General features: G+C 38.9%; 6 protein-coding genes across 7 annotated transcripts; 4 read left to right on the forward strand and 2 right to left on the reverse strand.

The window, feature by feature from the left end:
• Positions 1 to 516: 516 nt before the first annotated feature.
• Positions 517 to 2,094, forward strand: LOC103324776 (uncharacterized). The gene is made up of 3 exons (XM_008226883.3): positions 517 to 808; positions 967 to 1,192; positions 1,512 to 2,094. The coding sequence occupies exons 1-3, from the start codon at positions 584 to 586 to the stop codon at positions 1,940 to 1,942; spliced, it is 882 nt and encodes a 293-aa protein (XP_008225105.2). The 5' UTR covers positions 517 to 583; the 3' UTR covers positions 1,943 to 2,094.
• A 253-nt stretch (positions 2,095 to 2,347) lies between these two features.
• Positions 2,348 to 3,687, reverse strand: LOC103324839 (uncharacterized). The gene is made up of 5 exons (XM_089049240.1): positions 3,537 to 3,687; positions 3,248 to 3,332; positions 3,062 to 3,137; positions 2,884 to 2,942; positions 2,348 to 2,646 (listed from the first exon to the last, which is right to left on the reverse strand). Exons 1-5 carry the CDS (start codon positions 3,596 to 3,598, stop codon positions 2,398 to 2,400), a joined length of 531 nt encoding a protein of 176 aa, XP_088905366.1. The 5' UTR covers positions 3,599 to 3,687; the 3' UTR covers positions 2,348 to 2,397.
• Positions 3,688 to 6,165: 2,478 nt separating this feature from the next.
• On the forward strand, positions 6,166 to 9,303 carry LOC103324777 (serine/threonine/tyrosine-protein kinase HT1-like). Its single transcript, XM_008226884.2, has 4 exons — positions 6,166 to 6,307; positions 6,611 to 7,805; positions 8,060 to 8,515; positions 8,817 to 9,303. Exons 2-4 carry the CDS (start codon positions 7,062 to 7,064, stop codon positions 9,087 to 9,089), a joined length of 1,473 nt encoding a protein of 490 aa, XP_008225106.1. The 5' UTR covers positions 6,166 to 6,307; positions 6,611 to 7,061; the 3' UTR covers positions 9,090 to 9,303.
• A 4,041-nt stretch (positions 9,304 to 13,344) lies between these two features.
• Positions 13,345 to 14,597, forward strand: LOC103324840 (basic helix-loop-helix (bHLH) DNA-binding superfamily protein). 2 transcript variants are annotated; one of them, XM_089047817.1, is made up of 3 exons: positions 13,345 to 13,618; positions 13,879 to 14,232; positions 14,358 to 14,597. In XM_089047817.1, the coding sequence occupies exons 1-3, from the start codon at positions 13,499 to 13,501 to the stop codon at positions 14,358 to 14,360; spliced, it is 477 nt and encodes a 158-aa protein (XP_088903943.1). In that variant the 5' UTR covers positions 13,345 to 13,498; the 3' UTR covers positions 14,361 to 14,597. The 2 variants fall into 2 exon arrangements, with proteins under 2 accessions (XP_088903943.1, XP_008225174.2); XM_008226952.3 differs by having other exon boundaries at positions 13,347 to 13,618; positions 14,361 to 14,597.
• Positions 14,598 to 16,679: 2,082 nt separating this feature from the next.
• On the forward strand, positions 16,680 to 19,703 carry LOC103324778 (eukaryotic translation initiation factor 3 subunit D-like). The gene is made up of 2 exons (XM_008226886.3): positions 16,680 to 18,473; positions 19,380 to 19,703. The coding sequence occupies exon 1, from the start codon at positions 16,770 to 16,772 to the stop codon at positions 18,468 to 18,470; it is 1,701 nt and encodes a 566-aa protein (XP_008225108.2). The 5' UTR covers positions 16,680 to 16,769; the 3' UTR covers positions 18,471 to 18,473; positions 19,380 to 19,703.
• Positions 19,704 to 21,914: 2,211 nt separating this feature from the next.
• On the reverse strand, positions 21,915 to 23,242 carry LOC103324779 (uncharacterized). The gene is made up of 2 exons (XM_008226887.2): positions 22,548 to 23,242; positions 21,915 to 22,426 (listed from the first exon to the last, which is right to left on the reverse strand). The coding sequence occupies exons 1-2, from the start codon at positions 23,131 to 23,133 to the stop codon at positions 22,131 to 22,133; spliced, it is 882 nt and encodes a 293-aa protein (XP_008225109.1). The 5' UTR covers positions 23,134 to 23,242; the 3' UTR covers positions 21,915 to 22,130.
• Between the last annotated feature and the right edge of the window lie 944 nt (positions 23,243 to 24,186).

Here is a 24,186-nt window from a genome sequence, read left to right on the forward strand (position 1 = left end):
CAGGTAGGCCCCGCTAATCGGATAGAGCTCGAGCATCAACGGCTCTGATCGATCCAAATTGCAACATCTAAGACACTCAACAAACATCGTGTCATCTCAATCATTCCAGCCCTGGTGGTCCCACCACTCACAAGATCATGATAGAGATGCATCGTCACTTTTTTTGTTATTTTATTTTATTATTCCTCTGCACTATTTTATAAAAACATTTGAGGTAGAAAATAAAAAACAAAACCAGAAATAAAAACAGAAGCTGGATATTCGAGTATATCCAGATAGACTGTCGCAATTATTGGACGTGCCTTACGTGGATCCCTGCTGTCCGGCCCAATCTCTACCACAAAACAACCGAACCGCTTCGATTTACCTCACCGAATTGGATCGAGCCACGTTGGTAAATAGCGTCCCCCTCTCATGTGCGCGGCCGCGGCTACCTGTAGTCCACCTTGGTCTAGTGGGCTCCACCATCATCCAAACTTTGGTTGGTATTTAAGCCCAATGTTATTGCTCACATTGTTCATGCCAATACGCTCACACCATTTGTGTAGCAGCTAGAAATTAATAGTAGCGTGGGATCTCTTTAATGGCCACAACTCCTGCCACCGCCCAACAATTACTGGCGGCGAGTTTTTCTGGCATGGTTTTCGGGTTTCTTGAGGATTGTCAAGATTTCCGGGAAAGCTATAGCAGCAGTAGCGATGGAAGCCAAGTAAATGAAGCCTTCTTGTTAGATGAAGAGGAAGAAGAAGCTGGAGATCAGGAGGAGAAGGACCGGAGGTTTTGGGAAAACCAGCACCAGCTTTTACAAGTAATTATTTACGCATATGCATTTGTATACATAATACACAAATGTTATGTTATCACACTGTGAAGTTAGATAATACATTGATCTAGAGTATGACAACATAAGTATCTGTTACGTGTTTTGCAGGCTGACAACATAAGTATCTGTTACGTGTTTTGCAGGCGACCTTGTGCAGGACTAGTTCTCTTGAGACAAGAATTAGGAGTGTGACAAAAGAGGCGGTGAAGGAGATAAATAGGGAAGGGACAGAGTGTGGTTGTGGGAAACCGATGGCTAGTGGTTGCCGGAGCTGCCTAATGAGAGAAGTTTCCGGCAGGCTTTGCAATGCTGGTTACAACAGTGCCATCTGCACGTCTAAGTGGAGGAGTTCGCCGGATATTCCTTCAGGTAAAAACAGATTAAATATATAATTTAAATACTTCACTAATTAATTAATACAATATATCCCATCACACACCTTCTTTTTTGACCTTCTACCTAAAATAATACAAGTCTGCACACAAATGTTTAGTGTCTTCTATAATTAGCACGTACAGCCCCTTTGTCTTCCTTTTTTAATAAATAAGATAAAAAGAAAAACAGAGCACTTGATTAAGGTAGGTAGTATCTCGATATCACACATTCAAACAAAAATCTATATGATCAATGGCTCAGATTGAACCAAGGTTAAGATGCTAATGATGCCTTTGCTTTCATTGTTGTTCAGGAGAGCACACATTTATTGATGTGGTGGACAGTTCAAACCCTAAGAAAGGAGAGGTGAGGGTGATTATAGAACTCAACTTCAGAGCAGAGTTCGAGATGGCCAGAGCAAGCAATGAATACAATAATCTGGTGAACCGGCTTCCTGAAGTGTTTGTTGGCAAAGTTGAGAGACTACAAAACCTAATTAAAATCTTATGCTCAGCTGCAAAGAAATGCATGAAGGAGAAGAAAATGCACATGGGGCCATGGAGGAAGCAGAAGTACATGCAAGCTAAATGGCTCAGTCCCTGCAAAAGAACTACATCAACACCACTTTTGTCAGTGGGAAACTCTGGCCGGTTGCGGCCAAAGCCGAAGGAATCCATGCTAACGGTAGATTTGCTGGAGATGCTGCCTAACAGTTATTGCATCACAGCAGTTGAAGTTGTGTGATTTTAAGCAAGTTTTTTGGTTCATCTTCTTGCTTTGATCGTTTAGAAATAGTCAAGTTTCTAATACTTCTGAGCTTAGTGTATGTATACTACATGTGTAAAGGAAAGAAGATCATCTAATTAGTAATAATATATGAAATCTGTTGTTGCCCACTGTAATACTGCAAAATAACAGTTCTGCTTCAGGGAAAGGAAAAAAAAAGTTCAAGAGGGAGCAATTGTAATTCTTTTAGCTTTTTACACATTTTCTTGCTGATGGGGGCACAAATTTGAACATAATAACTTCTTCAATCAAGAACATGGGGAGTTTTTGTTTCTAGGAAAACATGCTCTGTTTGATGAAATTTCATTTTATTACTAATTAAGACTTGCTTGGTAGATGGAACATGATTTTCACACAGATGTATGAGCAGCCTAACACAGTTGCATATAGGACACATTAAACATCCAACATCACTAATCATAATCAGCATCATCATCAGCATCATAGGTAGATTCATGAACATTTTCTTGATTCGGAACGTGCGATTTATAATTTGCTGGCCTTCCATCACCTCCCTCTTTAACATTTTCATAATCCTGCCTCAATTTGAAGTCATTTTCAGAGATGTCTGATTCATGCTCGATGGTGAGAGGGTTTTGTCCTTTTGCTTCACCAGCATGAATTATTATTGCCCTGGACTTTTTCCTTGAACTAGGAGCATGCTGCCAACAGATGAAGAACAAGCAATTATTTGTTTGATAAAAGGCAAAAGAAAGTTTGGTTTCAAACTGGAAATTCAAGTGTTTAAATTTTGAATTTGAAAGAATTCACTGCAAAGTAGAAGACCCTTAAACAAATTAGTTTTGTGTTTAAGTTTATAATCATGTCATTAGAACACAAAATGCCAGTTCTATTTAAGATTTACCGCTTTCCGCAACAACAAAATTCCTCAGACTAACCTTCTTGATCTTGAGCAGCATAGCAGGATTGGCACCGACAGCTCGTTTTGACAAGAGTCCTAATTTCAAGAAAAACAGTACATAGAGAGAAATAAACAGTTTGAGAACAGTTTTGAAGATCTGCATTTATATTTGTATGTTCAGAAAATTAATTGATGTGCTTAATTTTAAGGCATACCCTCGTTTAAAGGACCTTCAAATGACTCTGAATTGTCACTTGAAACCGATTTTAAAGAAGAACCTGCCCTCCTGGCCTGCAAACGAAGTGACAAAGCAAAAACATCAGTTCCCACGGTTGGTACGTTCTTAGAGAATAACCAGGAGATGGATTATGGATATGGGGTCCAAAAGAGGGATATGGTACCTTTCTTCCGGAGCTTTTGACCAAAGTAGGTTCACTAGTACTGGCATCTCGATAGATAAGCACTTTTCCACAACCACTGCATGATCTGAAGTAAACCAAAAAGAGAAGAAGCAAAAGCAGTGACATGGGTTTGTTTATGACTGCTTCTAAAAGGGCCACACGCACATGTACAAGCGTTTGGCATAAAATTTATTAAGTGTATCTAGAGAAACAATTTTTCATAAAAAAGCACTTTTGAGGAAACTATCTCAATTATGTAAAGTAGCAAAGATAATAAGGCGTTGCTTACACAAACTGAAGATCATCTCTCATTGGAGGAACAAGAGCTCCGCAATGCGAACACCACAACATTCTTTTTCTGAAGCGTTCACTTTACTCAATCTGTCTGGAAAAAAGAAAAAAAAGCCAATTAGTATATTGACTTACTTAGTAACATCTTTTTCTTTGTGTTGCACAAATAGAGAATGGGGATCGAGCACATAACATTGGGTCTAATGATACATACTCTTAACTATTACAAGCTCACTCATATAACAAGTGAATTACGAATACTATAGTATGTGAAGAATCATAAATACTAGTTGTACGATACGCGATCATACACATTATATAACACATGGTGTAATTACGGACACTATTTTGTCTGATACTCAGAATTAGATTTTATGATAATTTGAAGCTTCAGCTAAGATTTAAATCACCTCGATAGAAAACACCACAAGTACATCATATACATATACGTACCTATATACGATAATAAATTAATAGGACACAAAAGAGCATAAATTAAAGTTCAGAAGAGTATTAATTTAAAAGTAAAACTATATTAGAAAAAGCACAAGACCATATTTTGAAGAAGAGAGCAGACCGGTGAAATAAATAATTCTGGTTTAAAACAGACAGGAAGGAAGAAGCTCAAGGTTAGCAGCATATGTTTGTATGGGAATGGGATATGGATTTTTAAAATCTTTCTTTTCCTTTCCTTTTCCTAAAAAAAGAAGGCTTTCTTTTACATTCCGTTTACCACGGCATGCGCGTCATTAAATTACACCAATATGATTGGTCCATTTAAAGCACGCCCATCGGACCCTGTGGCCCATTGCAGCAATGCTCATTGGGTCAAAACCGGACCGGCCCAATTTATAGTAAACCAACGTGTGCCTGTCAACCATTTGTCAAAATCCAATTTTATTTGCTTGGGTTGGATTTATGTGAACATATGGGCTTTGTCTCAGTGTATCTTTGGACCTTTTTCTTTTTGTCCACTTTCCTTTCTTTTCGTAAAAGGAAGAAAAACTAAACCTCCATTTTCTTTTTATTCAATGATCAATTTACTGGTCATGGGATCCGGATCCTCAAATCATCCTTAAAATAAAAACTCAATTTACCTCTAATTAAAAATAGAAAAAAAAAGAGCCCTAACCTTATTAAATTTAACTTAAAGTCAATAGCGTGTTTTTTTTCTTTTTCTTCCTTTCTCTCCTTCTTCAAACTTGTGTAAATATCATATCTTCAAAACTCATGATCGCTTTCATTTTCCATGTCAATACCCAAAAAAAAATAGCATATATATATATATATTACGTCTTTTTGCTCCAAGGATTTTTGCCTTTACTAATCGCCTTTTTGCTCTAAGTGCACTTCCAACATTTGTACTATTCAAGCTGCTGCTATGGTAACCAAGTCCGCACAGAGTATTTGAAATCCACATAGATGGCAAAGGAATCACTCTTTTGGAACCACCCTAGCCATCCGTAATGGATATATGGGAATATAGATTTTGTTTTGACAGGAGAAAAAAAAAATGGATAAGTCATTAGAAGTTCTTTCTTTCTTATTAGATTTAGAGCTCATAGAAATCTCCATATTTTAGGAAATAAATAAGAAGCATGGTTGGTATTGTATTTTTCCAATTCTTCCCTACAATTTGTCTAATGAGGTGGTTTAGAGAGCCCATTACGAATGCTCTAACCAATTCATATACCTCTGGGAGACTACATAATCCTTCTAATCAAGTAAAAGATGATAGCTTGGAAATTGGAAAGAACCCTCCTAGTGTGAAAGCATGAAAAATACTTCTATACTTTTTAAGTGTCATTGTCTCGTTCTCTTTATCTCATTCTCGTTTTAGAGTCTAGGCTTTTGCGTTTTCATTTACTCCATAAAAACTACGGTATTATGGTAATTTTCTACAAATACACATGTAGAAAATCAAGCAATCCATTTTTAGATAAAATTTAATGATGTATAAGTCTAACAATAGAGTATTTACTCTCACATCGATGTTGGTAACTTCCATCTTCAGATTTTGCATGCATATCTATTCTAAAATTTAGATATATCCAATACATTTATCCCCGCATTCAAGATAAAGGTCGAAATTTTATCCACAATTACTATTTTTACTAATCCTAGATGCAAGGTTCCATAATCTCCAGCTCTTCACCTAACATAATCACACAGCAAACAGCAAAAGATTTACGATTTTAAGCTTTAACACGTCGAACCTCGCACGTACAGAGATATTGTTCCGTGGGAACCGTACCAGATAACCGTAGGTTCGTTGTCTTTCGGTGCCCGCTGGCGTTCGGCTTTTAAAAGTCATCCGTACCTCATTCTCTCCGATAACGACACATGTAATCCTACATTTTACATTATTTTAATCAAAGAATTCTCCTCTTCCTCCTGTCTCATCTCACTTTCTTCTCAAATCCGTCTTTTCTGACTTCCGCTCTGGTGGCCCCCACCCACCACCACCCCATTGAAACCCAACATCTCCTCACCGCACCATTAGAGTAGAGAGACCTCACCAAAAATATCGGGGTCCATGGAATCTACGCTCCAGCTTATACGATACGTATAAGCAAATTGTCTACGGAAAAAATAGAAAAAAATCTTCTAGGATTATTTATTATATATTATTTTATTTATAAATATTTCCTCCCTACCAAAGATCATAGCTTTTTCTTCCCATCACCCCATATCGAATGTTGAAATGGTGAAATACAATTCGAATTCATGGTGATTTGTCGCCGTCATGTAGAAGCCATAACCCTTATGGTAAGCTTATCAGCTCAGACTTTTTACTTGGTTACCCTTTTTTAAATATAATTTTTTGACTTTGCTTTTGGTGTGATATTATGTGGAATGTTAATTATTTTGCATCTGGGTATATTTTATTCTGTATTATTTTAGTGAGTTTTGACACAATGATTTTTTATTTTCTCTTCCGTGGTTGATGGGGTTGTAATCATGGGTGTTTCTTCGTTTTCAATATAATTGAGTACACTTTTGTTTTTTTGGGGCTTTTGTTTTTTAAATTTTTATTGACTTGTTTATTGGGTTTTGTGTGTGAATTTCCAGGCTTTTACGGAAGGTGGTATTTGACTTTGAAACCAAAACAAGTTTGTTTTCTAGAGGTTAGAGGGTTTGGTGGTGCTCAGGGTCCATATTATTTGATTGGAAGGTCTGCTTTTGGATGGGATATGGTGGGTTTGATGGAATTTTGGTTCTGATGGAGATGAGATTAGGATTTGATGCAGCCTCATTCTTCAAGGGTTTGAATGCTTTTCTGCTTTCAATGATGAAAAAAGTTTGATTTTTTTCTTCTTCCGTCCATCAGTTTATAAGCTAGAGGTTGTTGATGGGCTTGAAGAAATTTGGTTTTTCGAGCTCTATAGTTGAAATTACATTGTTTAAAGAGTACCGACTTGGTTTTAAGCCGCCTTCTCAGCTAGAGGAGAAGGAGGAGAATAAGATTAAGGAGGGGTTGTGGGTGTAAAGCTGGGTTGGATTCAGAGAATTACTGGGAAATATGGAGGAAGAGGCTAATTCTTGGATTAGGAGAACAAAGTTTTCTCATCGCTTTGATTCTTCAAGATTGGCCTCCCTTCCTCTAACCATTGAACAAGACCGGATTTCAGGGTTAAAGTCAAGGCCTATAGCAACAGCAACAGAGGCTCCTTCTAATCGGACTTCAAGTCTCGGTAATTCAAAGACTCAGAGGGACCATGTTCCTTCACGGTTTCAGCGAAATCTCATTATCAACAAGCAGAGATCTTTGTCCCCTCTGCCTCAGACCACCCTTTCTGATGAATTTAAGGAAGCCAAGTCTGAAGCCAAGAGGTTTTCGACACCACATCCTAAGAGAAAAGTTATGGGAAGGTTATTTAGTAAGGATTCACAAACTAAGGTATCGAATCCGATGAATACGAGCCCCCTGAGGCACTTGGCGTCTATGAAAGTCAATGACAAGTCGAAGAACCGGAAGGAGTCGCCTTGGGCCAAGTACTTTGACCATGCCGGTGGGAGAGTTAATGCTGTGGAAGCTGCCGATGAATTTAGTGTTGATTTGTCAAAGTTGTTTCTTGGGCTTAAGTTTGCTCATGGGGCGCATAGCAGGCTTTACCATGGTATTTACAACGATGAAGCTGTTGCAGTTAAGATTATCAGGGCTCCGGATGATGACGAAAGTGGAGTATTGGCAGCTCGATTGGAGAAACAGTTTAGTAGAGAAGTCACTCTTCTATCACGTCTCCACCATTCAAATGTCATAAAGGTGACTGAATTCTTCCTTTCTCCACCTTTCATATGTTATTTGGTTATGTAATTTTCTCCCTTGCCTTGTCAGAATTATTCTTTTGGCTTTTCAATTTTCGTATGCTGGTCAACCAATTGTCTATTATAGCTTGAAGTTTAAAGACATCATATATGGTTTAACCATGTTTAGAACTATCATAATTGCGATTCATGCCTTTTAGTTTGCTGAAATTGTGTATCCTTTGTTACTGATATCTTGATCCAATGAAACAGTTCGTTGCAGCCTGTAGAAAGCCACCCGTATATTGTGTAGTAACGGAATATTTATCAGAGGGTTCCTTGAGGGCATATTTGCACAAACTGGAGGATAAATCTCTTCCTTTGGAGAAACTGATTGCCATTGCCTTGGACATTGCTCGGGGAATGGAATACATACACTCACAAGGAGTCATTCATCGGGACCTCAAGCCCGAAAATGTTCTTATTGATCAAGAATTCCACCTGAAAATTGCTGATTTTGGCATAGCATGCGAGGAGGCGTACTGCGATTCTTTGGCTGATGACCCTGGGACGTACCGTTGGATGGCCCCGGAGATGATCAAGCGTAAATCCTATGGGAGGAAGGTTGATGTGTACAGTTTCGGACTCGTCTTGTGGGAAATGGTGGCCGGAGCAATCCCCTATGAGGATATGAATCCCATTCAAGCTGCTTTTGCTGTAGTGAATAAGGTATGTTTCTGACTTTTATTTCCCGTCTATAGTCCGAACTTAGAAGGGTTGCATATCGGCCTCCTTCCCTTAGTCTGTGAAGGTAAGTCTTCAATAAGTAGCAGATGAGGGTCATAACTCATAATGGAATGAGTTTGCAAAAGATTTGAACTTGCAGCACCTTCAATATTGCCATTTACTCTTTCTTGTGAAGCTCTATATGCATACCTATAAAATGAAAGTTACTTATAAAAAATAAACTTCTAACTTAAAAGTTACATATGGAATACATTCTAAGATATTATGGGTTCTTTCTTTTCAGAATTTGAGGCCTGTTATTCCAAAGGACTGCCCATCTGCCATGCGAGTCTTGATTGAGCAATGTTGGTCCTTGCAACCAGATAAAAGGCCTGAGTTTTGTCAGGTTGTGAAGGTATTGGAGCAATTCGAGTCTTCCCTTGCCCGCGACGGAACCTTGACTCATGTACAAAATCTAATTTGCCAAGATCATAAGAAGGGGCTCCTTCACCGGATTCATAAGCTTGGTCCTGTGCATCCTCATAGCACACCCGTGCCCAAACCCAAGTTCTCTTGAATCTTTCTTATGATCTGGCTTTTGTAGTGTCACCAGGTCAATTGTAATTAAAAAAAGAAGGTTCGTTTTTCAAGCCTTTTTTTTTAAAATTGTATTTCTCTATTATGTTATTCATGTGGAACAGCGGAAGTGAACAAATAGATTGATAGGCATGCATTGTAGTGAAGCAAATATCTTTTTCATATTATTTACATACACAACAAATGCTTATCAATTTTGCATATTTTTTGGGTCTCTCTCACTCTCTATCTCTTCAGAGAGAGAGAGAGAGAGAGAGAGAGAGAGAGAGGTGGAAAATGCCATATGGTGACAGTTATAGCTCCTTTTCTTTTGCAAGTTGAATATTCTAATTAGTTCTTCTTCTATCTGTCCAAGCCTTTTTGGATTTTTATAGATTCACCTTTGTTCATGCAATCAATCAAGGATGGGTTTGGTTTTCACAACCAGAATGATTGGTGCTCTGTTTCATTTTCTTTCTATTTACCTTCCCAAGCATTTGAATGCATTCTTCATCAAACCAAACCAATAATGAAGTGGCTTGTCCAATTAGGCAATTGCCATACACACCCCTCTGTTTTCTTATTGCACCACCCAGTCATCTACCCTTTTGTCCAATTGTCTCCTCCCCTACCCCTTGCCTGCCTTACACGCTTTGAAGACTCTTTGATACAAACATAAATGTTTCGCCTTGCGTCATAATGTTTGATTACTTGTATGGAAATTTGGGTTCAAAAAAAATCCGTGATCTTTGAACGGGTAGGTGGTGAAGGACATGTTCACATAAATTCTCACAATGTTTTTGTGTGTTGTACTGCCAAGAACACAACTGGGTTTGTCTGCTCATTCAAGAAACAACACAATTGTCTCCTCCTGTAGCTAAAGAGTTTAATGTTGCGATATGACATTTCGCTACCAACTCCCCTAACAGAATTTAGATGCATTGCATGGAGAATGGGCTTTCTGCTTTTGCCACCTATAACTTCCAACCCGTGATATTATAGAATCCGTGACATTTTTCTTTCGATACAAGCGATATCTAAGAAGACGAAAATTGAAAACAGAACATCATGAGCCATGAATGCAATTGCACCAAGCAGTGAAAATGAAAAGGTGACCGTCAAATGATTCATACATGGTTGGTTCAAATGCAGTGGATCTTGATAATTTAATTGCATCATACAACTGTTGGGTCTTAAACATTGGCGTGAATGAATTAATTTTGTTAATGTGTCAACATTTGTTTGGACAAGGTCCTCATGTGTCGTGCATTTCTGGAGGTCACAATCTCATTACTTTAACAGACGTGACGTCTGCAAATTGCGGTCCATTCCATATACTTAGTGACGTATTTTAGATGCTTAATTATTTCCCTTTGACCAGACCAACCAACGGTAAACCATCCAATCCCCGCATTGCTCCAGCCCCTTTGCCTACGAGATGGTTGGACTGGACTTCTTTTTATTCCCATTCTCGTTCTTTCCTCAATCGGTCCGATCAGCACAAGTGGTTGGTTCGTTTCGTCCAGCGGCCCACAAATTTTTGGACGTATCATTGAATTAACTGAATTAACATATCAACGATTCAACTAATTATTACTTTACTGATATTTATTTTCATTTTGTTAAAAGATGTTTTAAGTTTGATTGTACCAGCAATGACTTTTTAATACCACCCAAACACGTTGCATCCAAGTTTAGCCCTATAAAGGGAGCAATACTTGTGTGCAACGAAGATAACACGTTTTGCTATTTCTGGCTAATTACGATAAATTACGCTTGATAATTTATTAACTTAACATAGCATGATTGATCGGAATAACAAAACAGTATTATTTCCGTTGCACACAAGTATTTCTCCCTTTGTAGGCCATTTAACACCTACCCAATTGTCTCTTCCAAAGTTGTATGGTCAATTTCTGATCCCATGAAAATGGCGACGGGGTTTTGAAATTTGCCTTTGGTTTTGGCAGACGTTTGGTTTGCTTGCTTCATAGAAAAGTTAGAAAGGGTCTAGGTTTCTACTTCTAGTTCCTACCTACCAAAATATTATTACTTAATTGTAATATCAGATAGACTTCTGATGCGTTGCCCGGTTTGTGGAGCAAATAAGGGAGAGCATTAAATCATACTTTTATATCATTTCTGGAAGTACTTTATAAATATTATATATAAAAAATGTACGAGTCTTCTTGGACATTATTAATATTAGTGGCAGACCCATTCAATTCAATCAACTTTAATGGCAGAGAGTCCACAGACCTTGCCGGTCCTTTTCCAGGGCTCGAAGGGCTTACAAAACCAAACGACAGAATCTCCAACAAAAGCCACTATGTATGGCAAATATGATGCCAACGAACTCCTTTCCATAAGATAATTAAGCCGTTTTCACCCCCTCTTCTTCATTTTGCCTTTCACATATTCATTTTGATTCTATTTCTCATATTCTAAACAATGCTCACCTTTACACGTATGAGTTAGGCCAGTTAATTAAGATAGTGTATCCGCTCATTTACATTTGAGTTCGATCTCCCTCTTCGTATATTAGAGTAGTTAGAAAATTTGTTTTGTCCAAAAAGAAAAAGATAAAAGCAACGGTCAATTTTAATGAAGATGTGTATTAGAACTAATCGTCCAACGTAATGCCGATTTTGTTATGGTGTTGGCCTGCTGATCTCATACAACATTACAAAATGTTAAACTTTGATAAAAGAACAGTACTTTTGTTAATCATTAGATTACTACAAAAAGATCGATTAGATTAGTGTTAGTTGTTAGGAAGCATGCATCAAAACTAACCTCGAACCCATTCCCTAACAACTCCTAAAAGTGTTTAGCCTAGAAAGATCCTCAGCAGTTTAATTAGAACCGCTCCTGGCCAGTTACATATATGTGGCAAGAAATGTAAGAACGTAGCAAGAAAGATTTGAACACTCAAAGTATCATCAAAAGAACACAGCATCTTGTTATAAAATCCACATTGTCCCCCTTCTCTTTTTTTGGCGTGAAAGCAAAACACTAGCCGGGTTTGTAAGAGAATTTGAGAGCACGACTCTTGACTGTTCCCTTCAGATTTCCAACTTTAGTTTCTCTTGAGGGCTTGTCATTTTCAAATTTCTCAAGAAAACTCCCCATTTATCTGTGGTTGTGGTAACAACTCCTAAAGCTACTTTAAATGTATATAGTTCTATAACTGTTTCTGATAATCATTTGACGTTTTCTGTGGAAACGACAAACAAACAAAAAAAAACCATCTTTTAACATGTGAATGCAGATTAAAGTTGCGGTAGCTAGCCTAATCATCTTTGATTAATATGTGAATGCAGGTTAAACTTTGCTAATATATGTCTAATTGGAAATATTACTGATATTTGGCAGAAGCCACAGGTCCTTTCGGCTTGATAGACCCTCTTCAAGCACATGTTGAATTAGAGAGATGTATAACAAAACCAATCAACGGTCAGCTTCGATAACTAGTGGATAAGGTCAAGGAGTGGAGAGTAGTCTTTGGAGAATGATTTGCATGATGAATCCAAATGTGAATGTACAAAAGATGCATAAAAAGAAGACCAGAGGTAGTGCTGTCATATTTAGCAGCATCAGCAACAGTAGTGGTGAGCATGTATAACATGTGCTTGCTACTAACCACATGGTTACTTACCAAATAGTTTGTTGTTGTTAACCACTTCATAAACTTAATTAATGAACATATGAAGAATAAGGTTGCGTGAAAAGAAGTTTCTGAGTCCTTGTGCATGTATCGAAGAATACAATGGTCATTCTTCAATACGGACCGTTGATGCAATGTGACCTACATGCATTAACAACGAATATCAATTACACATGATTCCTCTTGTTTATCTATTTACATGATTTAAGAATATGGCCCCTTTGTGTTTCTAAGGTAGGTAGGACATAAATTTACAGCTTGTTACTGTGACTACATAAAATAATGCAAAAGATGGTCTAGAAGAACATTAATCTACTAATTTCCATTCTAATTATACGTTAATTGATTGATACATCCTCTACGGTTGTTGAGAGCCGGAAATAGCACAGCACAGAACCATGTGTTTTCATTTGTGGAAATGACGGTCAAGGACGATGGTGCGCACGTAGGGCCCTGCCAAACAAGGATGAAGGGTCCCAGTGCCCTCTGAAATCTGTAAACTTTCTCAGTAGCATCTAATGATATAGTACTGCTTTTCTTTTCACCTTTGGCTGTAGAGTCTTGATAAAAGCGCAAACAACAACAAATTGATGACCAACATTTGTAAAGTTTTTGACAATTTATGTGTAATACATATATCATCAAGCACTTCAATTTTGCAAGTGAAAATTGTTTTCTGTTTATTGGTTGGTAGCACAGTACCGCTAACTTAGTTTTCTGGCTAGCTAGAGCTTGGCATATTCATGGAGCAGTGCCCTAGTTCATCTAGAGCTGATAGGAAAACCATAGAGAAAAATAGGAGGAATCAAATGAAAGCCCTATACTCCAAGCTCAATTCTCTTGTTCCCCATCAACGTTCAAGGGTATCTCTCTCACTCTACTGCTTCCCTATGTGTGTGTGTATATATATATATATATGTATTCATCAATAATGTTCTCTTGTCAAACTGTGAATTTGATTCATTCATAAAAAATGTTGTCTTGTCAAACTGGGAATTTGATTCATTCATCAAAATGATTTGGTTTAAAATGAGTGGTACTCGAGATTTCACAATCGCAACATAAGCATTTGTCTGACAAAGTAAGTCCACATTGAGATGTTTTTGGTAATGGGATTTTGCAGGAAGTGACATCGCTACCGGATCAGCTAGATGATGCTGTGAACTACATAAAAAAGCTACAGACGAACTTGGAGAAAATGAGGGAGAAGAAAGAGTGCCTAATGGGAACTGAGAAGAGTGGAAATAATAATGCAGGGTTTGTTGGTGGTGAAGTAACGGGGAGCTTTAAATCACCACAGATTGAGATTGAGATTCAAGAAATGGGTTCAGCTCTACAGGTTGTTCTGATAACTGGGTTGGATTATCAGTTCATGTTTAATGAATCAATTCGCGTGCTTCATGAAGAGGGAGCCGACATTGTGAACGCCAGTTTTTCAATTGTTGAAGATACCATTTTCTACACAATACATTCCAAGGTATAATTAACCAAACAGGCAACATTAATTCATTATAATTTTTTTATATTATAGATATAGATACATATATTTCTATATAGAATGGTTTATTCATGAATGTATGCATGTTTTTGCTTCTTCATAAGTAGATTGGAGAGTCTGCACCAGGCCCCGTCGCAGCAAGGATATCAGAGAGACTGAAAAAGCTTGTAAACGGTAGAGCTGGTTCATTTTGAAGCATACAATATGATTACAAAGTGCTGCTCTATATTGAAGGGATTGATAACCTTAATTCTATGCATATTTCTTTGAGTTTGGTTGGTGATCTTCTTGTGAGTCCTTTAGAATAACTAAGTTCATATACATATGCCTCTTGGCCACGGTCTCAACATTTTCTTTTCTTTTGCTTAAATCTAGGACTTACTGCAGTTTAGCAAAATTCATGCTTGTTCACTCACTCAATGAAATATTGAGGTTTTTTGTCTCATCATATAAATTGTTAGGTGACTATCGGCAGAGTCCGAATTTTACTTTCGATATAAACCAAGTATGATCGATCTTATATGATTCGAAAAATACATGCTTTCTTACTTGCATAACAAAGAGTAGTAGTCTACAGTAAGCTTCAAAAATTAGGTCATTGGAGGAATGCAAGGGTTGGAGAAGTAACAGAAATATTGTGTTCTGGTTTTCTTACATTTGCTTCACTACTTATCTTCCATGTGCACAAACTAACCCTCTCTTTGGATGAATGAATTGAAAATTACATAGAATTTTAAAATAACGGAATTTAGATTTGCATCATTTCAATTTCTAGCAATTGAAGATTTCAGTATTTGGATTTATGTATGTCGAATTTTGTAAATGGCACTATAGAATTTGTGAAATGACGCCTATTTTGGTGGAAATTAAACTAGAAAATTTGATGCTCCAATTTCCACGATTTTTTCCGTCATTTAATAAATTCCGTACTTCAGTTGCCAAACAAGGGAATTGTTAATTTCTCCTCTTAAAATCCCGATTTTTAGTTCCGAGTTATTTTAGCTCATCCAAACGGAAGATAAAGGTTCCAAAATTATTAATCGTTCTTTTGATTTTGTGTTATATGCTTATTTCGATATCTGTTATATATGTATATATATTGTGTGGAAGGAAATGGACAGAAAAAGTGGATGCGACTGGGAATCTGTGTTAATCTGATGAGTAGCTGGTACATGTGGAACTTGTTTCATTTTATCCTCATATTTGCTCCCTCTTTTAAATGTTTTCTTTCTTGACTTCACCTTTCTTTGAATTATTGAAGCTTACCAACATTTGTTATCTCTGGTGGTGACAGTCTTTTTCTGAAAATGATTCTCCAGTGCATAATTATTAGGGTACATAAATAGCTTATATTGTTTGAAGAAGAGAGAGATGAATTATTGATTGATATTTCAGAACATGAATGGAAGAGTTTTGTTAAACAGGTAAGGCTGCGATGAATAGGAGCAATCGAAAGAGAACCTTCATACATTAGTACAGATAAGAAGAACTAGCTTACTGAACTTGCCCAATAAATAGATAAGAACCTTCACTCATGTCATGTATGGGATTCCCAGAACCATGACAATCTTCATAAGCTAATGACCATATAATCCATTGATATTTAATCTCCACTTTGTCTTTGTCGAAAGATGTTCTCAATTTAAATCTCATGATTGACGGTTGTTGAAAAAAGTAAAAATAATAGCTTAATAAAATAAAAAAGAACAATCTTCCCATGAGTTAGAAGAAGTGTGTTATATATTGCAAATTGCAATACACAGTCTATATGAGGTCTATCGCTAAAGAGTGTATCTCAAATGCTTTTTTCTCAGAATTCGACATAACGCGTTTAGCTCACAAAAAAAGTATTACAATTCACCAGCTTTATAACAAATCCTCAAACCCTATCCAACAAAAGCAAAAAGTAAAGATATTGTGATGACAATTCACTGGGAAAAGGCACATGAAATTATTATAAGATGATTATAAACATAAATACAAAATTATATATAGGATTATCTTATGTGTGAGTTTGCCTTGCATTCATCATCATCATTGATCCTTAAATCAGGTGAAACAGGATTACATATGCCATCACCAACGAAATGAGAAGTGCGCTATGCTTCTACTGAAAACCCTAATTATAATTAGTAAATCAAAAGAAGCCAGGACTTACATATCTTTCACCAATTGCGATCTCCATGCGAATGCAGAAGCAGCAAAGTTGAACTTGTTTGACCAACTAATTTGGGTGTGTTCGAATCAATCCAATCCAATTCTGCAAAGCCTACAAGGCCCGAGATAGATAACCCAAAATCAAGATAGATAAAGATACAGATAAAGCCCACACTTGACGAGAGAATAAACCAAGCCCGAAAAATACATTACGGCCCAGGGATGAAACAGCAAATTAACCCGTAGTATATAACCGCACGAAAACTAGGGTTTAATCCCAAACCCAATCGGGACTGAAAGCTTCTTCCACTGTCAGCACCGCCAATTTCCTCTTTCTGAATCACTCAAATCCATCAGCCATGGTCGAAGGCTTCGAAGTCGGAGGCGTCCCGTTCAATCCAGACGGGTGGGGCCCACCGGACAGCGCCACCACCCCAACCACCACCTCCAACCTCCCCCTCAACGTCCCCTTCGCCCCATTCTCCCGCGCCGAGAAGTTGGGGCGGATCGCCGACTGGACCCGCACCTTCAACAACCCGGCCAGGTCTAAGAACCCGTCGGATTCAGTCTTCGACTTCTCGAACGACGAGTCGTTCCCTGCCTCCGCCGATGACGACGCCTCATTCCGTCTCGTCGATGGAAAGCCCCCGCCGCGGCCCAGGTTCGGCCCCAAATGGCGGTTCCAGCAGCAGCGGCAGCTGCCTCACCGCCGCGACGAAGAAGTCGAAGCCAAAAAGCGAGAGGCCGAGAAGGAGCGGGCCCGCCGCGACCGGCAATACAACATGAACCGGTCCAATGTCAATGTCCCTCGCCGCGAAGCCGCGGTTTTCAAATCATCGGTTGATATTCAACCCGAGTGGAACATGCTGGACCAGATCCCTTTCTCCACATTCTCAAAGCTGTCGTTTTCGGTCCCAGAACCAGAGGACCTGCTCCTCTGCGGTGGGCTCGAGTTTTACGATCGGTCCTGCGATCGAATCACGCCCAAGAACGAGCGAAGACTCGAGCGTTTCAAGAATCGGAACTTCTTCAAGGTCACCACCACCGACGACCCAGTCATTCGCCGACTTGCGAACGAGGACAAAGCTACAGTATTTGCCACTGATACCATTCTCTCGACTCTCATGTGCGCGCCCAGGTCGATTTACTCTTGGGATATCGTTGTTCAGCGAGTTGGGAACAAGTTATTCTTCGATAAACGTGATGGGTCGCAGTTGGATTTGCTTTCGGTTCACGAGACATCTCAAGAGCCATTGCCTGAAGCCAAGGATGATATCAATTCTGCTTACTCCTTGAGTGTTGAGGCTGCTTATATTAACCAGAACTTCTCGCAGCAGGTTTTGATTAGGGATGGCAATAAGGTAACATTCGATGAGCCCAACCCATTTGCGAATGAAGGTGAGGAGGTTGCTTCTGTTGCGTATCGCTACAGAAGGTGGAAGCTTGAAGAGGGTATGTATCTGGTTGCGAGATGCGAGGTTCAGAGTGTCATGGAGGTCAACAATCAGAGGTCGTTTTTGACTCTGAATGCGCTTAATGAGTTTGATCCCAAGTATTCTGGTGTGGATTGGAGGCAGAAGTTGGAAACCCAAAGGGGTGCGGTTTTGGCGACTGAGCTTAAGAACAATGCTAATAAGTTAGCTAAATGGACTGCTCAAGCTCTTCTGGCCAGTGCGGATTTGATGAAGTTGGGTTATGTTTCGAGGGTTCATCCTCGTGATCACTTTAACCATGTGATTTTGGCTGTGGTCGGATATAAGCCCAAGGAATTTGCTTCGCAGATTAATCTGAACACGAACAGTATGTGGGGTATTGTGAAGTCTATTGTTGACTTGTGTATGAAATTGAATGAGGGCAAGTATGTGCTTGTTAAGGACCCGTCTAAGCCTCAGGTTAGGATCTATGAGGTCCCTCCAGACGCCTTTGAGAACGATTATGTGGAGGAGCCATTACCGGAAGATGAGCAAGTTCAGCCACCTACAGAGGATGGGCAAGGTGCTGAGCCAAATGCTGCTGCAAATGATGTAGAGGATAAGGAGGTTGAGGCAACTCAAGCTTAAAGGGTAATATTTCTAGCTGCATTTCAAACTGTACTGTTCCTGACATTCTTAGTGTTTTAGTTATTTTTGAATAATAATATATGGAATTAAGCATTTTTTACTAATTTCATCATTGCTTAATGATTTCTTACCTTGTTCGTTTCCCTTTGAATCATGTATAACTTTGAATATGGCAAAAGGCTCCTGAAGATGAATATAATGATTTGCTTTAGTCATTCAAACTTCAACCTAACTAGATTGTGTGAAGTTCAAAGATCATTTCATAGAGTGTCAATTAATAGCCTTTTCTTATCGAATCATTGTTCCTCTACCTGGGCTTAAGCTGAGAGAGCGGATTGGTGTTGAAATATCGTATGAAAGGTGAATAAAAAGAGAAGACGAATAGGGAACTTGTTCACTGTTAAATGTTAAATATAAACCTGAGGTTGTGGTAGGCCATTGTTGCCAATCTTGACTTGTCCTTGCTCAATGTTAGGCGGCGTTGTTCTATTATAAGCACACATTATATGGTGATCTGAATCTATTTCCTCTTAAAAGTTAGCCACATTTGAACTTGAGAGCAAATACGGTTTCTTGATAATCCTTTGGTTGAGATTCTCTTGTGCTTCCAGCCCAGTTGACTCTTGTTAGAAATGGAACAGTTGACTGAACTCCTATCCTCACATTTCTAGAAAGGAATCCTTTGATGCTTTCATGAATGTGTTTAGTTTCTTCTTGAGGTTACTATTAATTTTTTTGCATATTATATTTTTGCCCCTTAGGTTAAATTCCTTGTGCTTTCAAGTTAATAAATGCTTATTTTGCGTGCATATTGCCTGCTGTATGATAGAATGTGACTTTTCGTTGTAATACAAATTGGTTTGATCTTGCCCTTGTTTAGTTGATTGCTTCATTGGTTGGTGGCTGCAGATTAAAACCGATATCGCAGTTGGTAAGAATGGAGACTTGGCTACAACTCTAATAGTTGCAATGGGGGAAGAAGCTTATATATGCCTTTTCAAGGACTTGTATTTGAAGTTAGCTAACTTTTATTTCGTCACCGGCATCAAGTATTCTATGAGTATTTGTAGTCTGCCATCTTTTATACCGGCTAGATAAAAACTTGTAGACCATGGGAATGTGGTTTTTGTTGCACCTGATTTCTTTTCTTTTTTACTTTTACCTGAAGTTTTCTGTTATGCCGTGTTTTGTAAAACTTCAGTTTTGTCTTGATACGTGTTTGGTTTTCTTGTCCATGGTATTCGGTTAGTTCTTTCTCCATTACGTTTGCGTTTAGAGTGTCTTCTGTTCGGAGGTTTGCTTGTTCTTTCCACTCTGCGGCAACCCCATTTACTCTGAAATTGGAAGTCTTTAAATTTGTGTGATTTCGTTTACCGAGGGAATTAAAGGAGGTTGTTATGCAATTTGTTTGGACGAAGTGGAATTTCAAGTAGCCACTCCGTAATCGTAATATTAATAGTGAAATTATTGGCTTTGGGCCCTCATTTCTAAGTGGAGGGGATTGGGCTGGGATTTTATTATGGGCCTGGGCTGTTCGTTGCGGTTGTAGCCCAACTCTTTACAAGGTAGACCATCACTAGCATAGCATTCACAAAATCTTTAGAATTCAGTAGTGATAAGGCCTTAGATGAGGCCTCATCTCTCAACCGTTTGATCAAATTTGTTAGTTAAATTTGTTAGTTATCAAACGGTTAAGAGATAAGATCTCATCTAAGGGGCCCCCACTATAGAAATCTAGACATTCACATGCATCTTTCTATGCATCCCCAATGTGGAATTGTTGAGCATACAAATCAAACAGAGTCCATGTTAAGAAATTATCATGGTTATTTCATACAATTCAACTCACAGTGCAGTGAAGGTAACTAAAAAGTAAAAACTTGGAACTAAAAAGAAAGAAATAGTGCACACCTCCCATTCAAAACCCTGAAAAATGACAGGTCACAGCAGTATCAAGAGAGCCACAAATTCCGTCATTTGAATCCACTTCTTGTTGTTGATGCGTTTTTGTTTTTTGGGCCAAATGATATAGCAGTTGGCCCCACTAAGCACCTTCTCAAAGTAGGTTAGGACAAGATCAGCTGCGTGGGAAGAAGATTTCTTCTTTATTGAACAGACTCTTTTGAGTCCGACGCAAACCATACTATATGCAGCAGAATTGTCCCGCAAATTACCAACAGGAAAGAGGCACCCTTCTTTTTTAATTTTTTAAAGGCTTATACAAGAAGTTATTATTAATCACCCTTAAAACATCTGGATAATTACAGGAGAAATATGGATTTACAGTAAAAAAAAATTACCTAGTGTCACCTCACAAAAGTCATATATATCAAAATCTATGTGTATGCGTGCACAGAGAGAGAGAGAGAGAGAGAGAGATAATCGGCCTGCACTCACCACTAGCGTCGCCGATAAATGCTGGGGACTCGTAACTTGACATTGGAAACTTGGAAAGCTATGGCCGTTTATGAGAAAAATGTTTGAAAATTGCAGGTCAGATAGTGTGTTTATTTTATTCATTTTCTCGTAAAACTTGGCTTTTGGGTAACAGCAAACCTGTCCCATAACCATCATTTGTCCGAGACTGGCGTTTTCGTTGAAAGCTTCATCACCAATTTTTCCACCAAAATTATTGAGCCTGACAGAGATCAATAATTATTTATTATTACATATACCACCGTAAATTTGAAAAACAAAAGTAGGTTTAGGTTGGAGAGGTGTGTGTATATGCTGAGTTGCTCAGCCAACCCAAAAATAGCTCCCAGTCTGCAACTCTTTCTGTCATGTGATTTGATCCACAGTAATATTACTCATCCAGCTGTTTAAAATATTAAGCTCTCAAAAGCTCCATCCATGGCATAATATTGAGCAAATGCCATGCCCATGCACCACCCAACTTATTACCTAATGCACCCAAGAAAGGAACGAGATGGGTGGAAAATGGAACCAACCACGTGGCAAGCACGCATGGTGTTTATAGCATATTCTCTTTTTTGATAGATATGCCATGTAAATTTTTGGCTCCACAAGATTCTTTTTCTGGATCAGCCCCCACCAGACATATGATTTGACATGATTAACTTTTCTAATTGTCCAAAGACAAAACTTAAAAGCAGCGGCTGATCTATGAATCATGGTGTCCTTATCTATAATACGGCCTTTTATCTCTGTTTGGTAAAAAGAGCAAGGACGACTGAGCCGAGGGGCCACTACTGGATAGGTTTCCCTCCTCCGACATAATTATACAATGACCTTTCAAGAATCCAATGGCTAAGAGGAGCTCGGTGCACCAGACTCTGCATGCATGCATGCCGAGGAGTTTCAAATTCAAATTCAATGCTTTATTTATTCTACAAACAAAGCAAAACGAAAGCTCCATGTCTGCCATCCATAGTACAGCAAGCAGTAAAAATTATATGACCGTTGAATAAATAAAACTTTCACTACAAGTTAAAATAGGTAATTCTATTATTAATAATTCAAAGGGTACACCACAACATTACCATTCTAAAAATCCCATTATTTATTTTTAGCCAAATAAGAACAGAGTACCATTAAAACCATGGTTGGGGGAAAACCCTAACAATGGCAGATTATGCAAGGATTATGTGGTGAAAACTAGACAAAGACTCAGTACAAAACACACAAGCTGTAAAGAAACTAATGGCATTTGGGCTCAAAGGCAAATGGGCCAACATTGTAGAGAAGGAATGGGAGTTTCTCGGACATGAATGGCTTCTGTGGCCTCAAGACTGCACCACTCAAACCGGCATGGAGATCAGAGGGCTTAGAGCAAGTGGCAGAGGGTGATGAGACGAGGAAGACCTTGCACTTGTGAGCTCCGAATGTGGTGATGGTCTTGGGTGCTGTGATGAAAAAGTAGCCATTTTTGTCTGTGTTGGTTTTCACAACCAATGGGTACTTGGTGTTGTTGCACTGTAGCTTGATAGTAGCTCCTGCCATAAAAAAAAACAACAAAAACCAAATCCAAGGTCACATTGTTAGAAAAATGTTTATAAATTAATGGTATTTTTTTTGTTGTAATTTAAGTGAAATGCAGAGGAGTTATGGACTAACCAAGAACAGGGGAGGCGCCCAAGAGCGTGTCAACGCCGGAGTATTTGCAAGACTTGCAGTAAACAACGCCTTGAACCGCTACAAAGCTCCTTGGGAAAGGTTTCTTAGGCGGGTACTGCGGAGGGTGAACCGGGGGGTGGCTTGGGCTCTGAACCGGTGGGTGAGCCGGTGGTGCATGGTGGGTTGGAGGGTGACTCGGGGGTTGAACCGGGACGTGAGTAGGAGGGTGAGCCGGTGGGTGGCCATGGTGGTGGTGGTGGCTTGGTGGGTGGACCGGGGAATGGGTTGGAGGGTGAACTGGTGAATGGGTTGGAGGGTGGACCGGCGAATGGGTTGGAGAGTGAACCGGTGGGTGAACCGGGGAGGCAGTAGGAGGGTGTGGGTGTGGGTGAGGGTGAGGGTGGTGGTGGTGGTGGTGTGTTGGTGGGTGTGCAGGGGAAGCTACTGGGTGTGAATAGTGAACATGGTGGTGGGGAGGAGAGCTTGGGGGTAAAACATCAATTACATTTCCAAACACAGTGAAGCAACTCAGTAGAAGAACTGAGAGCTGCACAAAGCCTAGAGCTTTAGCTTCACCAAAACCCATATTTTCTTTCCTTCCTTCTCTCTAGTCTTTTTTTCTTGAGAGAGAGAGAGAGAGAGAGAGAGAGACTGACTAATGAGAAAGAGAGAGAAAGAGAGAGAGATATGGAGTGGGGGGCTCAATGAAGTGAAATTTATAGAAATTGAAGCCAGGATTCCCTGCGGTTTTTCTTCATGAACTTGGTTTTGAATTTTGGTGTGGAGGGTTTGGGTTTTGGGTTTGGGGTTGGGCTGGGCTTGGGAGGGTGAATCGTAGGAGTGTAGTGGACAAGCTGCACAGAGGATCACGTGCCCAGCAACGAGCAACCAATTTTTGCATATAGCAATGTAGAAGTTTCCAAGGCCTTTGAGAGTTGAACATTTTTATTTTAGTAATTAATAATATAATATAACTCTTTGGTTAAATAAACTCAAACTCAATAATAGTTTATGGAATTTATTAAAAGAATAAAAAGAAAGCAGACAGATGAGTAGACCGTAGGGTTAGACATGGACATGGCCCACAATAAAAGCCGAGGCAAAGCAATCATAAAATGACAAAAGCTTGCTTGGTGGAGGAGAGAATTTTGTACCTTACAAGAAGACATCAGTCAGCTTTTACTTATTTACTAGCCCTCCAATCCACTTTAGGCATCGTGTAATTTTCATACGGGTAATTTCAACATATAACTTAAGTGTATGATAACCGCTCTTAATCAATTTAACTATAAATTTTTTATGTTCAACGCTCTTTCTTACGTGTGGTGTAACTACCATTTAACATCATAAATAACATGCTCTAATACCATACTAGAATTAACGCATTCAATCTAGGATCCATTTTTAGTTGACATTTGAACATGCTCAAAGGAACGTGAATTCATATTCTCAGCACCTAAAACATTGTCGGCACACCTAGCTTGGTAAACAATTCCTTAATAGTGTATTAATCAAAAGCTTAGTTGATTTGAATGCTAATTATAGCTCTAGACTGTGGTTGTCAGTGGCAACTGCAACTTGTCAAGAGTAGAAAGTTCGACTTGGATTCCATCCCACCGCTTCAGATTTGACTCCGATT

The sequence above is a fragment of the Prunus mume genome, linkage group LG3 (assembly GCF_029339155.1).
Source record: "Prunus mume cultivar Tortuosa linkage group LG3, ASM2933915v1, whole genome shotgun sequence".
NCBI lineage: Eukaryota > Viridiplantae > Streptophyta > Magnoliopsida > Rosales > Rosaceae > Prunus > Prunus mume.

Excerpts from the sequence above, each read along its gene's own strand:
- LOC103324776 (XM_008226883.3), top strand. The coding sequence starts at position 584 with ATGGCCACAACTCCTGCCACCGCCCAACAATTACTGGCGGCGAGTTTT. Across the intron at positions 809-966 it reads ACCAGCACCAGCTTTTACAA|GCGACCTTGTGCAGGACTAG; the intron begins GTAATTATTTAC and ends CGTGTTTTGCAG. Across the intron at positions 1,193-1,511 it reads TTCGCCGGATATTCCTTCAG|GAGAGCACACATTTATTGAT; the intron begins GTAAAAACAGAT and ends ATTGTTGTTCAG.
- LOC103324839 (XM_089049240.1), bottom strand. The coding sequence starts at position 3,598 with ATGTTGTGGTGTTCGCATTGCGGAGCTCTTGTTCCTCCAATGAGAGAT. Across the intron at positions 2,943-3,061 it reads TGAAGGTCCTTTAAACGAGG|GACTCTTGTCAAAACGAGCT; the intron begins GTATGCCTTAAA and ends TCTTGAAATTAG. Across the intron at positions 2,647-2,883 it reads TGCTGCTCAAGATCAAGAAG|CATGCTCCTAGTTCAAGGAA; the intron begins GTTAGTCTGAGG and ends ATCTGTTGGCAG.
- LOC103324777 (XM_008226884.2), top strand. The coding sequence starts at position 7,062 with ATGGAGGAAGAGGCTAATTCTTGGATTAGGAGAACAAAGTTTTCTCAT. Across the intron at positions 7,806-8,059 it reads ACCATTCAAATGTCATAAAG|TTCGTTGCAGCCTGTAGAAA; the intron begins GTGACTGAATTC and ends CCAATGAAACAG. Across the intron at positions 8,516-8,816 it reads CTTTTGCTGTAGTGAATAAG|AATTTGAGGCCTGTTATTCC; the intron begins GTATGTTTCTGA and ends CTTTCTTTTCAG.
- LOC103324840 (XM_008226952.3), top strand. The coding sequence starts at position 13,499 with ATGGAGCAGTGCCCTAGTTCATCTAGAGCTGATAGGAAAACCATAGAG. Across the intron at positions 13,619-13,878 it reads TTCCCCATCAACGTTCAAGG|GAAGTGACATCGCTACCGGA; the intron begins GTATCTCTCTCA and ends GGGATTTTGCAG. Across the intron at positions 14,233-14,360 it reads TCTACACAATACATTCCAAG|ATTGGAGAGTCTGCACCAGG; the intron begins GTATAATTAACC and ends CTTCATAAGTAG.
- LOC103324778 (XM_008226886.3), top strand. The coding sequence starts at position 16,770 with ATGGTCGAAGGCTTCGAAGTCGGAGGCGTCCCGTTCAATCCAGACGGG.
- LOC103324779 (XM_008226887.2), bottom strand. The coding sequence starts at position 23,133 with ATGGGTTTTGGTGAAGCTAAAGCTCTAGGCTTTGTGCAGCTCTCAGTT. Across the intron at positions 22,427-22,547 it reads GGGCGCCTCCCCTGTTCTTG|GAGCTACTATCAAGCTACAG; the intron begins GTTAGTCCATAA and ends TTTTTATGGCAG.